A 17,893-nucleotide genomic window follows, 5' to 3' on the forward strand; every position below is an offset into this window, starting at 1 on the left:
ACCCCCACCCCCTTCCATATACCCATACATGTCGTTATTTACTTTCGTTATAGTCTGTTAAAAAAGGAAGGATAGAATTTGCTGGGTCTTAATGTTAATAATAAATATTTCTATTATATATTGTTGTCAGTTTTAGAAATCGACTGTTATCTGTAACTTTTTACTCTAAAAATGCCTTTCTGGACCTTTGATCTCGGTGATACAATAGCCAGTTCTATGTATTCAATCAAATACAAAATAATTTAGCATGATAGTAACATCCTAGTAAATTTTCGTAGAATTATCTCGTATTGTAAAAATAGCTGAAGTGAAATCCACCTTGACCTACAGATACTAATATTATGGTAAAGAGTACCACTACACCAGTTTTAATTGTGTAGAAGAGTTCCACTCAAGACTTTTGTTGATTTGGAGAATTCGCCATAGAAAATGACAGACCTAAAGGAGTTACTTTCTGGCTTAAAATTACTTCCCCTGTCATGTTTATCATTGGGTTTTGTGGCCCATAAATTGGACACTAACTTGATGCTGTGTCTGTATAATTCCTCTATGGCAACATTGGGAAAATGTAGGCTTTACCATGTAAAGTGTCCAAGTTCGACCCCTACAGTTTTCTTGTTTTCTTTTTTTATTTATCTTTTTTCAAATATTCAAATTTGGAACAACTACAATTCTGTCATGGCAACATGTGATTTTTATGAAACATTTCTTTTTAAAAGGACTAACATAAATATTTACAATTGCGACATTGGTAATAACAAGTAAAACACAACATCCTCGATACTCCAGGGGTTACATCCTCTATACTCCAGGGGTTACATCCTCGATACTCCAGGGGTTACATCCTCGATACTCCAGGGGTTACATCTTCTATACTCCAGGGGTTACATCCTTGATACTCTCCAGGGGTTACATCCTCTATCCTCTCCAGCGGTTACATCCTCTATACGCCAGGGGTTACATCCACGATACTCCAGCGGTTACATCCTCTATCCTCTCCAGGGGGTCCATCCTCTCTACTCTCCAGGGGTTTCATCCTTGATACTACAGGGGTTACATCCTTTATACTCTCCAGGGGGTACATCTTCTATACTCCAGGGGTCACATCCTTGATACTACAGGGGTGACATCCTCTATACTCTATTTACAATTGCGACTTTGGTAATCACAAGTAAAACACAACATGTTCGATACTCCAGGGGGTACATCTTCTATACTCTCCAGGGTTTACATCCTCTATACTCTATTTACAATTGCGACTTTGGTAATCACAAGTAAAACACAACATGTTCGATACTCCAGGGGTTGCATCCTCTCTACTCTCCAGGGGTTTCATCCTTGATACTCCAGGGGATACATCCTCTATACTATCCCGGGGTTACATCCTCTTTACTCTCCAGGGGTTAAATCCTTGATACTCTCAAGGGGTTACATCCTTTATACTCCAGGGGTTTCATCCTTGATACTACCGGGGTTACACCCTCTATATTCCAGGGGTTACATCTTCTATACGCTCCAGGGGTTACATTCTCGATAATCCAGGGGTTACATCGTTGATACTCCAGGGGTTAAATCCTTGATACTCTCCAGGGGATACATCCTTGATACTCCAGGTGTTTCATCTTCTATACTCCAGGGGATACATCCTCTATACTACAGGGGTTACATCCTTGATACTCCAGGGGTTACATCCTCTATACTATCCAGGGGTTACATCCTTGATACTCCAGGGGTTACATCCTCTATACTCTCCAGGGGTTACATCCTTGATACTCCAGGGGTTACATCCTCTATACTCTCCAGGGGTTACATCCTTGATACTCCAGGGGTTACATCCTCTATACTCTCCAGGGGTTACATCCTATATACTCCAGGGGTTACATCCTTGATACTCCAGGGGTTACATCCTCTATACTCTCCAGGGGTTACATCCTTGATACTCCAGGGGTTACATCCTCTATACTCTCTAGGGGTTACATCCTTGATACTCCAGGGGTTACAACCTCGATGCTCTAGTGGTTATGCTCACTCTGCACCCTTGAATATGACATAGCAATATTGAAGGTTCAGTGTGCGCCACCTTGTGGATGAGACAAGAACACTAGTTTGATCCTTTGATGTGCATCAAAAGAATCTGTCAGTCACGTAAAAAGAAAATGACTGGCTTTGAAGTCTTACTCCTCTGTACTTTCTAAAGGACAAGTGTCAGTCTAGTGATTAGTCAAGTTCTTTTTACGAAATAGCTAGCTGCGTGCCATCAATATTACTATGACAAATTCCAGGGGTGCAGAGAGCAAAAGTGAGCGTAACCACTAGAGCATCAAGGATGGGACCACTACTAAATATGTGACAATATGTGAATAAATAAAACCTACCTTGCTCACTGTAAAACGATATGACTCCAGCAGTAATACAGGCGGAAGCTCCTATCATGAAGAAAAACAACAGGCACTTCCTCCTTCCAAATCTGTAGAGTTCAAATGATTTGGATGAAGTTCATACAAAAAACTGGAACTAATATGTCATGATTCATTTTATGCAAAGATATCCAAGACTTTTAACTTTAGATTTAAGGTCAAACCCCTCACCCCCGTTGCTCAAAGGTTAGTTAATGTTAACCTGTGGCTAGGGGAAATTTTAAATATCAAAGCAACGAAATTCAAAGCTTCTGATATCATTTCACTTCAATAGATTTGTTGAGACAAGACAGAATGATATGTTTAGAAGGTTTAATCTTCTTTGAAAGCCCTTATTTTTAGTGCCAACGATAATGTTACCCTAGCTATGATCAACTGGGTCTACATACTTGCTTACTTTTTGAAATTTCCATGTGGGGAAATTACGCATGCTAGGAATTAAAAGCATCTACAAAATGTGTGTATGTACACCCAAGGAAAACAATAAGACTTTTAAATGGCATCTTTTGAGCTGTTCTTTCAGAAGAAATCATCAGATCTTAGAAAATAAGAATAGTTTGGCATATTCACTGGTTAAAAATGCTCCATTTTAGGGTCTGAAATCAGGAGTCTCCCTCAAAAATAGGGGGAGTTGGCAAGTCTCTGGACAGTCTCTGGACAGTCTCTGATATATTTGTCTACTATTTCCTGACCATTCATCTCTTGGACAGTGATGGTTCAGCGCTACAATAAACTTCTGATAAAAAATATGACACCAATGACCTCTGACCTACCATATGATGACCTCTGACAATCTGTTAGACATGAGTGACCTCTGACCTACCGTTTAATGATGATGACTACCAAGATGAAGGCCACCAACTCCACTGATCCACTAGTGGCAAAGTTGAAATACTTGTTGCCAGGGAGACTTGTCACACTTAGGGACAGGCCATAGTAACCAACGGCAACAGCAAACCTGGAAACATCAAAAAAGTTATTGATCGCAAACAAATCAGTGAGTAACTTGTCTTGAGAAACAAAAAAGTCAAAGTTTCTGTAATGAGATAGTGTCAGCTGCTGTCAGGTTAAAATTACATACTGTGAACGTACATATTACAATGGTACTAATTTAAGTGCTTTTCATGTTTTAATTCACTCACCCCTACATATCTAAACTGGACTTGCCAAGTCATTGATTTGATAAGTTTCAAATGTGAATTTAGGGGTGAAAGAGTTAAACATTATGCTAATTTATCCTTTCACCAGTGTAGGACATAATGGACTCATCCAGCTCCATGCATGGTAAAGTCTACATAAGTTATGCATGGGTGAAAAAGTTTAGTTTCTGTATATAGCTTTCCATTGCATATATCGTGAGTGCACCAATTTGTCAATGCCCTAATCTGTTAAAACCTGATAATAGGTTAAAATTTGTGTCCACTAAAATAAGTACTCCCACAATTTTCAATGTATAAAGTTTGTATATAATTATTGCCGTCAGCCTTGGTTAACTGTAATATCTAAAGCATTTGACTGTGAGCTAGCTAATGTGGAATTACCCTGTACACTGTAATAATGGACCAAGAGGTTTTATATCCATGTATAGTGTTGACAGTAGCTTATAGATAAATCTTCTAAATGATTTCTTAAAATAATTGTATTAGATATTGTGTTAACTTGGAACAGCCTTTGATGAAATTGTTCCTTCTTCACGTTGTTATCGCAAGTTAATTTTAATTTAATTAATTTAATGAAATTTATTGGTAGATTCTGGTACATGATTTCATATCCTATACACTCAAAACATAGTAACTGTTGTAAAGTTTTCTTTGTTTATTTGTTTATTTATTTTATTTATTTACAAGAATTACAAGCTATTGTTTTGTAAATCAAAAACAAGCTGTGATTACCAGAGGTAGAAGAGTATAAGGCTTCGTGCTCTGATTCTGGGCGTGGCCACCAGGTCCATGAATGTGTACTGGCGTACAGACAGAGCATCACTTTTGTCCAGATGGAGCCTTATATCTTCCATCAGCTGGGTTGGGTATTCCAGTTTGTTGAACCGGGCCATTTTACTGATCCACTTCTCTGCGTCATTGAACCTGTGTCTGGTCAGTAACCAACGGGGTGATTCAGGAATCAACCTGTTAAGGGAAGCAAAGAACATGCATAAGATTCAACTATTAGATTAACTTATATATTAAATACCTTATATTTATCATTCATTTATGTGAGCCAAGTAAAAAAACACCAGTAATTGCTGATTTAAGTTTTAGGGAATGTGCTGGTTACATGACAGTGAATAAGCCGCTGTTGGCATTTCTACTGAACCTTCTCTTAAGCCGAAGAATGTTTGTGTACCCTAGAGACATCACGTCACCCAAAGATCACAATCTGTCAGGTTGATAAATGTTCATGTCGTAAATGGGGTTACAATCGTATAACACTATCTACTGGTGTATGGGAAAGCTGTTCGATGGGTATTCCAAAATGCGTCGTTGGTAACTGTGTGATGACAACTTGATAACACAATTACTCAACATTGCGCCACATAGAAGAGATGACCAGACATCATCAATAGGGGAGTCTCAGCAAATCTAATCCAGTTTACATGTTTCGGCCCGCTAATTTGGCCACATCAGAACCTGATTACGACCCACCTTGTGGACTGAAACATGTAAAATGGATTCATGCCTACTAGTATCAAAATTTGTGTGATAGATTTTTTTCACTCAGAATGTATATTAGTTTTTATCTAAATAAACAAGTAATAAAACATGGATACTGTTTTCACTATATGAAGATGTTCATGTATGGGTTGAAACACAATTGTCTTTGCTTCAAGGATACACTTTCGGTTTCCCCACTGGAACGAAAAAAATTAAAGGCAAGGTGTAGCAAGGGGAAGCAACTGTGTTTACGAATGCATGTGTTACCATTAAAGAGCTTCGCTATTGATGGATTCTGGTCATCTCTTCTTTTGAATTTCGATTACTCTTAGGGCCAGACTAGTGAATTTCATTTTAGAATCCATCAACTGGGGTACACAGACCTTCACTGAACATCCACTAGGGGACGTTGGATATCATTTGCTACACTGTCACATTGATATTCTTGGTCAAATACCATTGCCTTTTCTTCCCAGACCAGAGCAATATTTCATTGTCCACCTCAGAAAATTCTTTTAACCTTAATATTCCGGTAGTGTTGTATCAATAAGCAATCATGATGAATATTTATTGGTTCACGAGTTAAGATTACAATTAATTGTTAATTGATATAATCAATTAAAAATAAAATTTAACAACATCAAGGGACTTGAGATTTTTATGTTTTATACAAGTATTTGTGAAAATGTGGTAAATTATATTGAGATTTAAATCGCTATCAGCAGGTGTCTCTTGGCCTGGTATCCTTGGAAACAAAAATTTAAACTCAATAAAATTGACGTCAACCAATTATATGTGATCTGCATTAATCACGTAACTCAAGCCAATTCCCATTACAATATTTCAGTATACACCTTGCCCTCATCACTGCGGAAGTATCCAATAATTACCGGTTTGCCAACATTGTGTCTTACCAGAAGTAGGGAAGGGCCAAGAGGCTGGGCAGGGATATAGCCAGCTGTATGTATCTCCAGGACTGTAGCAGGTAGGCTACACCAGCTAACGTCACCACGCTAACACCCCAGTAACACTCCAGCACAGCCCCCGCCACTCCTCGGTACTGAGGCAGGAAGAGTTCCATAGCCAGGACATAGGTTGACGTTTGTAGACCCTACAATATTATGTTTATAAGATCATACTTGGAGAATAATAGATTTGTTGAGTGTATTGTAGTACTGTTTGTATTTTTGAGAGACTCACCATTAAAATTGACAATATATAGAACTTTTTAAGAAAGCCTATGAGAGACCATCTGTCTTCAGAGATCAATTCTGACAGGCATAATTTAATTACGGCATAATCTTAAGGCAAGTTCTAATGTATAACTGTGCTGGTTTTTATTGATCACTGAAAAAGTCAGTCTCATGTTCAAAGTCTTGATTCTGTCCCTCTGGCTAATTTGGAGATATTGGGTTGATATGTTGTAGAACATGTACATGGTTCTATTATAACCTTTTCATCATATACTATAAAGTTCTAAATATTTGGAATGAACTTTGCCTTTATTTTCTGATTTCTTCTTCTTCTTCTGGTTTTCTGAATATGAGTCCTTGTTTTTCTACCAGAAATGTTGGTGAGAGAGTATCATCTTACCTGCATGAATACTCCCTGTAAGAACCTGAGAACAATGAAGAGAATGTAGCTGTTGGAGAATGAAATGCCGACACCAATAAGGATGGGGACATAGAGGGTTAAAAGCATCACTGGTTTCCGGCCGAGTTTATCAGCGAGGATACCAAACACCAGTCCTCCCACCATTACACCGGAGAAATACACTGTCGTGGCAACCTTAGCCAGGAAGGAGGAGTCACACACCAGGTCCCACTAAAATACAATAAGCATGTGTCTTAATGATCAAAGCGTACATGCCAATTCTCCCTATTTAGGATGGAGACTCCCGATTATGGACCCGTAAATTTATTATTTTCAACCGGTGAATTTGCAAAACTATTCCTATATTCTAAGATCTATTGATTACATCTGAAAGAACATCTCAAATTATGTCATTTTCACGGGTTATTTTCTCTCTAGGGGGTACAATACACACATTTTTTTTATGTTTTAATTTTGAAAATGCAGGATCTCTCCCATGAAAATTTCAAACAGTTGGCAAGTATGTCAAAGATGTGTCCCAATGAATATTTACGTGTCTGAGTAATTCATTAAATGTCTTAATAATTTAGGTATCTTAATAATCATAGATTTGTCTCAATAATCCTTTACGTGCATGAAAAACAATTTATTAGTCTTCATAATCATAGATACATGTCTTAAGAGTCATTTATGGGTGTTAATATTAATAATAATTATAGATGTTTCTCTATAACCATTTACAATGTAAGTGTCTCAATAACCCTTTATGTATCTCAATAACCCTTCATGTGTCTCAATAACCCTTCATGTGTCTCAATAACCCTTTATGTATCTCAACAACCCTTCATGTATCTCAACAACCTTTCATGTGTCTCAACAACCCTTCATGTGTCTCAACAACCCTTCAAGTGTCTCAATAACTCTTCATGTGTCTCAATAACCCTTCATGTGTCTCAATAACCCTTCATGTGTCTCAATAACCCTTCAAGTGTCTCAATAACCCTTCAAGTGTCTCAATAACTCTTAAAAATAAAGTCTTAACTGTTATGTTATAGGTACCTAATGTTTTATAACTAGAGGGTACTGTGGTGTTACAATTAAAGTGATGCCATAAGTGAATATTGACCTGATGTTACTAAAAATAGTCAGACCGAGTCAATATCACAAATCATCAACCTCCATGAGATTATGAGCGATGTTGGGAAAATGTGTGTCGTCTAATACTGCAATATATTAGTATTGCAATATAATTCCTCACCCCTAATAAATACTGTACACCAGGAAATGTTTACCCCTTGATGGTCAAATTCATTTTCGTCCAATATTAAATTCCCCGTTTACATTTAATCACTTTGTAAATGAAGTTGTATACAAATGCTTACTATAATGATAAATTCGCTCTCATCACGGAGGGTAAAAAAGGTGAAAATTAAACTGCAGACATCATTTCCCAGTATACAGTATACCTATATATATATACTGACCTCTGTCACGATGGTAGACTCCTGCTGTTCCTTCACATACGTCCACTTACTCGCCTCCTTTGCCGCACAGCCAACCGACATATTACCTCCGTTTTGGAGATGGTAGGTACTGGCACATTTTCCGAAGTCCACACCAACGATGGTCAGGTTACCTGCTCTGTATGCGTGTGTGGTTACCAACGAGAAAAGCCCTGAGGGAGCTGGAGGAGGCTGGAGATCGGGGCTGGTGCAAAAGTACACAGGAGTAGAACCAAAGAACGCCATTACCAGGTGATTGAAAGTTACAGGTATGTAGTTAAAAGCCAGGAGAAGAAACACGCAAACTTGGTACCGTCCCGGGTTTCCAAGCTGGCTCATCAGTAACTCCATTGGAATCTTCATCTTGTCAAATCGCTGGAATCGAACCACCTCTTTATATTATTGGGATGAAAACTATCTTCAGTAGCTTATTGCTCGTCTCCTTTGGTTCCCCCCTCAACACTTGCTGTGGTTAACCCGACTCCTGCGGCAGTGACGGCTGTAGATTATCCACTTCTTTCATTAGTACATGGTGAATACCTCAGTTAGTACCTGAAACAACAAAGCAAATAGTTGGTTTTGATAGACAACATTTTGTTGATGCCGCTCAAACTCACACTGTTACCGTCTAACAATTAGCAGTCACCTAGACACCCCTACCACTGTCCTCCAGAAAAGGCTCCTAAAATAAACCCTACAATACTTTATTCCTTTGACCTTGTTCAATAAACTGAAATTAAAACACTGTATATTGTAAAACTGTAGTGTGTAAATCTTTCCAGGCTTTAAGTACCCGAACGTTTCTCCCTCATTTATCTATGTGTGTCATCAAAGGACAAACCAGTAGCTCCATCCCAAGTTTTAGAGTCGTAACTAAGTTAGTCATCAGAGAAATGGCGCATAGAGTAATAATGGGTTAGATCACTGCTAAAATATACATGTTTCACAGTACTTCAAATTTGTTAACAGCTTGAAGAACATTAAATTCTAACAGATGTTGAATATTAGAATTGTAGCAACAACTGTTACATATTATACACTGATCTGATAGTGTACAGCGTGGTCGTACGTCACATTTATGTGAGAGAAAAAAAATATATTGTTGAATTTGCACGCAGAAAAGCGAAGATAAGATGATGATATTGCTCTTTATCATTCATATTTGAATAATTGAATAATATTTGAATAATTGTTCAATTTACAAATTTGCATTTACTGAAAAAAACAAAAATAACCTAACAGCCAGTCGGTAACGAAGCATTGTGTGGCAATTTCTTGGGTTGGCCACATCTTTCTTAATTTACTTACATGTTAATATATATATTTACACTAAATAGAAATAGATCTTGAACTGCTCTCCTCATTCTAAGTTATATATATATATCCTCCTCTAAAGGGCAGTAACCCACATTTGCCATACTGAAATAGTGTCACCACTAACGTCAATGGTTTTCCAAGTCTTTTAATTCAATTCTTTGAAGAGATTTTTCAGAAGATATTTAGTGATTTGATACTTAGATTCGTAGAAATTGTAACATTTTGTATATCTTTAGTTTTAGAGACCAGATTAGACTGGACAAGGCTTTGTCAGGCTGAGCAAACATATAAAAATGTCATGGATAAGCTTAGCTGTGGGAACTGTAGCTTATAAGGTCCTAACTGGTCGATTTTATAAATTTATAAATTTTATATTATCGGACCTTAGAGTGCGATAATGTAAACTTACAGAATAAAATAAATTCAATTTTTTGGACTTTGAGCTATGGTTCCGGCAGATAGGATTGGTTATGCATGCACAAGTTTTTCCGATGGGCATGATGTGTTAAAATTTTTAATAAATTTGGTGTACATTGTACTTTACAAGGCGTACGTAGTCCAGTCATTTTTGCATCTACAGACTGGGGGTACATAACAAAGAGAAGACAGAAAAACACTGAATGTCCACTAGTCACTTTCACCGAGTTCTGTTCCTTCTCCTATGAACAAAGACTAATTTTTAAAGGGAAATATTGATGGTGCTATGATACTACACTGTAGAACCATGAACAGACATGTTAATGGGGACTCTGAGAGTTAACTATAGCAGGCGTTCCCTTAGATGCGCCACTCACAAAACATTGACATTATTAATATTGTATATATATATGATATGTGTGTCGACTCTGTCAAACCTGAGAATATTATAAAGGTATATACACCCTGACTTACTACACATCATTGATTTCTGCTTCATACTAAAGATTACATACAACGAGTTATGCCTTTCAGTACAGCAATACTATAACGGTAAACATGTCCCAGATCCATAAATTTTAATAAAAAATCCATTTTCCAGGACATTTAAACATGGACCTTCAGTTCTATACCTTTGTGCGCTGTCTTCGGTCGAGTAAATAGCTGCATTGATTTTCCATAAAGATTGATCAATTTCGTGTTAGCACTGAAATAGTGTTGCTATCGATATATACATTGTCATCAATGTAGTTTTCATGGCTGGATATTGGAGAAATATAAAACTTAGACCCTGTGTATTAGAAAATTTAAAATATGTTAAAAACACCTTGCTTCCACTTTGACTATCATCAACTGATAAATGTGATTTAACACACAAATATAAAAGAATTTCTTGGTCTTAAACCTTAATGTACAAAAAGTAGGATCTTGATACAGGCTAAATGAAGAAAACGGCATTGAACAAATATGGCAAAATATGCTCACACACCAAAACAATAATTAACGTTTACCTGTGCAAAATTAGGCAAATTTTAGAAAATGTCAATAAAAATAATTAACAAAATGAACAGCAATAATTAGTTTTTGAAGTATCTACATGTCTGTGCCCAATTAAAACATGTTCCGATCTTACCTGCTTCTATGAGATCGTCCGAGTTCTGTAAATATTCAGTCCCGAGATTTTCACCTGTAAGTCATTACAAATATTTACATTTCTACCTGTAGTATATCTTCTGTGTCATATTACAATAGATCATCATCCCGTGGCTTATTGTACCTGTATTCGTGTCTGTTGTAAGTGCCTGACATACTAAGAGCTGTCTTTCCCTTTCCAGATTCTCCTTATAACTATGTAAACCCATTTGTCTGACCTACAGCTAGCACTTCTACCTGTCTGTAATGTCTGTATGTAATTTCTAAACATATATTTGATTATTTATGTCCTTTCCTGTAATTTCATGTACCTGTCATTTCACATACCTGAGATTTTTACCCTTCTGTCCCTCTTCAGTGCCCCAATCCTACCTGTTTTTGTTTATGTCCCAACTTAATTTGTTTGTCCATGGCCTGTAATTTCACGTGCCTGAGATTTTTACCCTTCTGTCCCTCTTCAATGCCCCAATCCTACCTGTTTTTGTTTATGTCCCAACTTAATTTGTTTGTCCATGGCCTGTAATTTCATGTACCTGATATTTTTACCCATCTGTCCGTCTTCAATGCCCCAATCCTACCTGTTTTTGTTTATGTCCCCGAGATTTCTATCCATCTGTTCTTCCTAGGTGTCCCAATTTAGTTTGTTTGTCCATGGCCTGTAATTTTACTTCCCAGAGATATGTCCATATGCATCTCATTTTTTAGAGATAAGAATGTGTATCTAATGAAATTTTCATAGAACAGACTTTTACCAAGAATGTTTTTACTTAGTTCATTTAGTACTTTATAACATACCCAATGTAGGAAATAACATCATAGACACCTTGGTCTAATAAATGATTCCCATAGACCTACAGTGCTTTTCATGGTGATTGTCTATGGGTCTACTTCTGAGTTTTAAAACTGCCATCTGTCCCTCAGTCTTCACTCCTCAGTGTCCAAATCCTACGTTGTTTTAATCCACACCCTGTAGCTTTATGTCCCTGAAATTTCTACCCATCTGTCCCTATGTTACCTGTTTGTCAGTTCAATTCACATGATACAGAATAAATAGTCACTCGAGATTACCGAATGTTTGTCACTTCCCAGTTTTCACCTTTACCAGTTCAGATATAAAGCTAATTAGGCTAAAAGTCATTTGCATACTAAGTTACAAATATAGTATTCAATTATTTTTTTTCCGACATACATGAAATATCAAATTAACTGATGTTATCACACACAATTTGCAGTCATATTTGAAATTAAACACCTTTCATGACTTATTAGCTAAGGATGGCTCATAAAGTCCTCATTTCTAATGCAGTTCCTAATTATCTGTTCCTTTTCATCAGTCCCCTCTTTTCCAGTATGTCAGAGTCAAGATCTGAGTCCCTGAAATTCTTACCTGCCTTTCCCCTCCCTGAGAAGACCCCCCTTTTACCTGTACACAGCGTACTCTATAACAGCAAGTCAGCAAGATTCCTTAATTCTACCTGTAAGTATCCCTCCTGATCTGTTACTATCTCACCTGTCTGTCAATCTGCTTGTGTCCTGTATCAGAATGTCCCTGAGATTCCTACCTGTACCTGTCCCCTCTTCAAGTAGAGTCTCATTTTATTGTAACATGTATGTCCGTCAGCACCCTGTATCAGAATGTCCCTGAGATTCCTACCTGTACCTGTCCCCTGCTTCAAGTAGAGTCCCATTTTACAGTAACCTGTATGTCTGTCAGCGCCCTGTATCAGGACATCTCTGAGATTCCTACCTGTACCTGTCCCCTGCTTCAAGTAGAGTCCCATTTTACAGTAACCTGTATGTCTGTCAGGGCCCTGTATCAGGACATCTCTGAGATTCCTATACCTGTCTGGTACTCTTNCCCCTTCATCTTCATCCCCCACACACACCCCATCCCAACCCCATCCTGTCCCCACCCCCATCCCCACAGTAATATCCCAGTTCTTACCTCAGCCAGTCACTTGCGTCCTCTTACCTCGCTATTCTGTTTTCCACGTTATGATATATACAGCCACTACACTACTTTCTATTGATTTCTGTTATTGATTTAATAGTTAACGGTCTGTCGTCACATGCTGCCGTCACAGCATACTATTTATAATCAGTTTTTAATCAACATTCCTCTATGTTTAAACATGCCAAAGCCATTTAAACTGAAGTAACCCATGGCCACTTCTAATATAACTGTGAATGGATTACAATTAATATATAGGAATTAATTGATTATATTTACATTATAGAAAATCCACAGTGATGCATAGGCCTAGCTTTGGGTTTTTCAATACTATGTAATAGCAGAAAAGCCCAAAGTTTCATTTATTAACTCCAAATAACAGAAGAAAAACAAGAGTAGGAAGAGATTGCCGGACAAACAAAAGTTTACGTCGGTTGGCCGGACAACGCCATACCATAATACTCCCGTCAAATTTGAGGGGCGTATAAAAATGCAACAGCCAGACTGGGATTCTAACTCAGGTCCTTTCAACTCTAATCATTCTCTCTAACCATTACTGAGCTACCTGGTCACCTGGGATATCGATTGAATCTGTTTTACAATACCAACTCTTCTCTGTCAACAATTAGTCTTCAACCCCCAAAGGCACATGAGACCCTTAACAACCTTCCATGAGTGTTTAGTTCAGCGCCAAATGTGAGAAAGAAGGAAATACGCAAGTCAGACTTAAGCACTCGAACCAAGAACCTCTGAACTCTAGACAGACGCAACAACTTACCAGTCAGCTTTACCTGGTGATCAGTGACAGTCTAGTAATCCACCACATAAACTACTAAAGCTATCCTAGTTAAGTCTCCTGACATATAAATTTACAGTCCACACTGACATTCACTAAATAACCATTCTTCCCGCAAATTAGATTTGGCATTTCATAACCTGACCATAGAACATGACACTGAGTTTCCATGACATTGACAACAATATACATAGAGTCCATATATTATAGGTAATAAAATATCACATAAGATAACTTGCCTACTCATGATCAGAGAGTCCTGAAGTAACTCTGAAAACCCTTTACTTAACTCATTCACCCCTGCAATTTTATAATGAACTATTCCATCCTTGAAATTGGAAGAGTTCAAATGGGTCTTCAGGGGTGAATGAGTTTAAGTTAAATAATACTTCCTTACGAAATTAATAACCACTTCCTGAGTTTTGTCAGAGGCAACCTTTTCCAATCCTGTAATGCGTCACGTCAACATTAAATACACAGCATTAGACTGATCTGTTTTTAATGTTTAGCTGAGCTGTTAACAATTTCATATATGGGAAACTATTCATGGTTGACTATTGTAGGCTTAAGCAAGTGACAATAATACATTTATATATATCCACCTGCAGGTCATTCCATTTATAGCAGATTTAGTTTTGACTTGAACATACAAAAATACATGACCTCTATTTAATCCTGTTGACGTGAATTGTGGCAGGTAACCAAAATGAGATGTTAACATATTGTAAACACTAGCTAGGCCTACTGGGTCGCATTGTTAACATATAGTAAACACTAGCTAGGCCTACTGGGTCACATTGTTAACATATTGTAAACACTAGCTAGGCCTACTGGGTCACACCAAATGTTATGAATGCTTCATGCACATTTATATCAGATAAAAACGCTTCTTTTTATAAATACACATGGCATATACCTTATCCAAAATTGTCATTTTGCCTGACACAGCATTAAATTGTGTCGGCTACATGCAGGCTGCAGTAACTTCTATTTTAACAGCCAAGTCACGCATAAAAAATCAGAAAAGGAGTATTTTAAAACATCCTCAAATCAATTGAAATTATTTAAATAAACTGCCATCACATAACTTCCAAAGTTAATTGATCACTTACCAATTATTTAGATGTAATTTAGACGATATTTATAAACAGAAATTAAGAAAAAAGGGACATAAATCCCATAAAAATGACCCAATAAAAACAAGATTCTTTTGATGTCCACCTTCGTAACACTTTCAATTAGTTCTATTAACCTATGAAGTTTATTTTTTTCTCTATTTTTCCTTATCTGCTGCATTAAAAGTCATGTCAACAGAAAATGCATTAGGTACGATGTACTTTAGGTAATAAGAGCGGGAAAATGCATGGCCGGACCAAGATTAAACCCCGGACCCTCCAAACTCTGTAGATTAACGTTCTATTAATTGCACTACCTGGTCGCTGACAAGCTACCCAGTCTAGTTCCGCTGCATTCCTCCTTCCTTTTTCTAAGTTGTTGGGGGCTGTGTCTCTGAGTCTGAAGACAACTATTTACAACCCAGGTTGGGGTATCCCCTTACTTAGTATTCACTCAGTACTAGATATACATCGTAAAAGGAAAAATCCACAACCAGACTGGAATTTGAACCAGGACCCTCAAAACTCTAGACAGACGCCTTACCAATTGAGCTACCTACATATATAGTTGCCAACGATGGCCCAGTCTAGTTCCGCTACAGTAACTTATCATTAAAACACACTCAAAATGAAATGTCTGAAACATTTTTATTAACAGAAAGAGCTGCTTACACAGGAAATTTGAGAAAGATCAGTTTTTCTGAGAAAAAGTGATATTATACTATAAACTCTGTTTACTTGAAAAAAATATCATACAACTTTCCAAAACAGGAAAAGGTGTTGGAAAGTTTGATGATATTATTTTAGATAAGTAATTTCAGAAAGGGTTGAAGATTGGAAGTGTTGGAGTGGTTTAATATTGAGATTTAAGTTTGATGGGTTTTTTTCAAGTACATGTAAATTTATAAGGTTATTAATTGGTAGTTTCGATAAGCAATTAGGGGCTTGAAGTGAGTAATGCACAGGATCTTTCTGGGAATTTGTTCCAAGTTTAGATAGCTATATGAATTAAATTGTTCTAGATTGTTGTATAGCCAGTAAAAGAATGAATTAAAATGTAATGCAATACTATATAACAGTGTTGTGAATCACTTCAAAATCTCTGATCAATCATCACTTTTTCCCAAATGATTGATGATGATTAATGATCCATCATAAAATTAAATGAAAATGAATAGAGAAGCAGTCACCAAAATGGGTAAAATGTGGTGCATTCTCTTCAACTCCTGATCTCAATAATTTGTTATAATGTTGATAGTTTTCCAGCTGTAGTCAAACCATGATCGATCATAGAAAATCATGATCAATTAATCATAGTCAGGCATAAAATGAATGATCATCGATTAAATTGGTTAATCGGAACAATAAGTTATTCTTGTAGTTTATTAGAAGTGTCGACCGGTTTCGCCCCTACAGTGGGCTTCTTCAGGACAAATTTATAGGATATTTCTATCCCTGAAGTACTGAAAATGTGGGCACAAACAATTGTTCTACATATATATATATATATATAAACATCATTAACAATGGCACAGATTGTGACGTCATAAACAATAGGTAGTATTGTGATGTCATCAATAGTTAGTACAAGATAGATTCAGGCAAAATGCTATATATTATCCAGATCATATGTACTGTCAGCCTGAAGGATCAGATATCCAGTGCAGTATATATGTGCAACTAACATAGCTGTCGACCCTCCCTCATTAGGAGGGAGACTCCGGCCCTATAAACAATAGGTAGTATTGTGATGTCATCAATAGTTAGTACAAGATAGATTCAGGCAAAATGCTATATATTATCTAGATCATATGTACTGTCAGCCTGAAGGATCAGATATCCAGTGCAGTATATATGTGCAACTAACATAGCTGTCGACCCTCCCTCATTAGGAGGGAGACTCCGGCCCTGATTTTGACAAAAATTTACCAATCTTTCTCGAAACTCTGTCATTCAAGTCCAAACCCAGACAAACTCAAAATGTACATCCTGTGGTCAAATGATCTCCTAGTTAGTGCAGGGTGTAAGTAATGATCAATAATATAGCAGGTGTGTCTGAATCAAATGTCAATGCTTTTGGAGTTATTTTGGTACATAAAAAGGGAAAGATAAATTGAGCAAAGTCACATGTACACACTTTCTCCCTCATTGTAAAAGTGGAATGAGGGAGATCTCCCTCATTGGAGGTTTCAGAGGTTGACACCTCTGAACTATATATATATAACGGTATTAGTGATTCTGGTGACAGCAGAATGTGGAAATATAATTGAACACTGGTGACATACAAATGTATACAAGAGACATGTATGTCAAACCAGTTTACTGCGTTTTAAGTATATATAATCTACATATATATGTAAATATCACTGACAGCAGCAGTGGAAATATTTTCAGTAATAAAACGAAACCTCTGAATAATAAAAATATTGGCCAGTTTCCAAAAAGTATGTGAAATGTGAAATCACACTTACTAACTTAGTTTATATCAGATTCATATTAACTGAAATAGTTTACTCAATGGAATGAAAACATATCAGTGTATCAACCAGTTACCATCGATCGTGTACAGAGTTAAATGTTTTCTAACTGCTACTTATGTATTACCATGACATTAATTACTGTCAAAGTGAAAGTAACCGTTACATTGTCACGGTTACTGGAGCAAGGTGACTTCAATAACCTTCCGGTCAAAATTAAAGACTTAAGTAAAAAAAGCGAATTTGAAATAAACAAGTAATACCTTTAGTCATTTCCGCCCGTCCTGACTGCAGGCTAGTTCCTTGTCGTCTTCCTGCTTCAACGGAAAACCGGTCGCACATGTTCCTACAAGAAACGTTATTTCGACATGTTAGCCTGTCATAGGTTGAAATCTCAAACTATTTCGGAACTTCTCTTGTATCTTCACTATGCCTAATGCATACAGCGAGAGAAACCCGAACGCGTTATTCTAAGGATACGATAAAATAGAAAGTCAAGTACCGA

The 17,893-nt window shown here is 37.0% G+C and overlaps 1 protein-coding gene across 2 annotated transcripts in view; it reads right to left on the reverse strand.

Moving 5' to 3' along the window:
- The window catches only part of LOC110462186 (organic cation transporter protein-like), a 23,507-nt gene extending 5,734 nt beyond the window's left edge, over positions 1–17,773 (reverse strand). Inside the window, exons 1-7 of one of the 2 annotated variants that reach the window (XM_021516027.1) lie at positions 17,652–17,773; positions 8,146–8,715; positions 6,662–6,892; positions 5,983–6,179; positions 4,310–4,543; positions 3,241–3,375; positions 2,376–2,467 (exon numbers count right to left, since the gene is read on the reverse strand). In XM_021516027.1, the coding sequence (XP_021371702.1) occupies positions 2,376–2,467; positions 3,241–3,375; positions 4,310–4,543; positions 5,983–6,179; positions 6,662–6,892; positions 8,146–8,526 (1,270 nt within the window). In that variant the 5' untranslated portion in view covers positions 8,527–8,715; positions 17,652–17,773. Of the gene's footprint in view, positions 1–2,375; positions 2,468–3,240; positions 3,376–4,309; positions 4,544–5,982; positions 6,180–6,661; positions 6,893–8,145; positions 8,716–11,029; positions 11,090–17,651 lie in introns of those variants that run through there. The other variant, XM_021516029.1, reaches the window with a different exon arrangement.
- Positions 17,774–17,893: the final 120 nt, after the last annotated feature.

This window comes from Mizuhopecten yessoensis, unplaced genomic scaffold, assembly GCF_002113885.1.
Source record: "Mizuhopecten yessoensis strain PY_sf001 unplaced genomic scaffold, ASM211388v2 scaffold10759, whole genome shotgun sequence".
Lineage (NCBI taxonomy): Eukaryota > Metazoa > Mollusca > Bivalvia > Pectinida > Pectinidae > Mizuhopecten > Mizuhopecten yessoensis.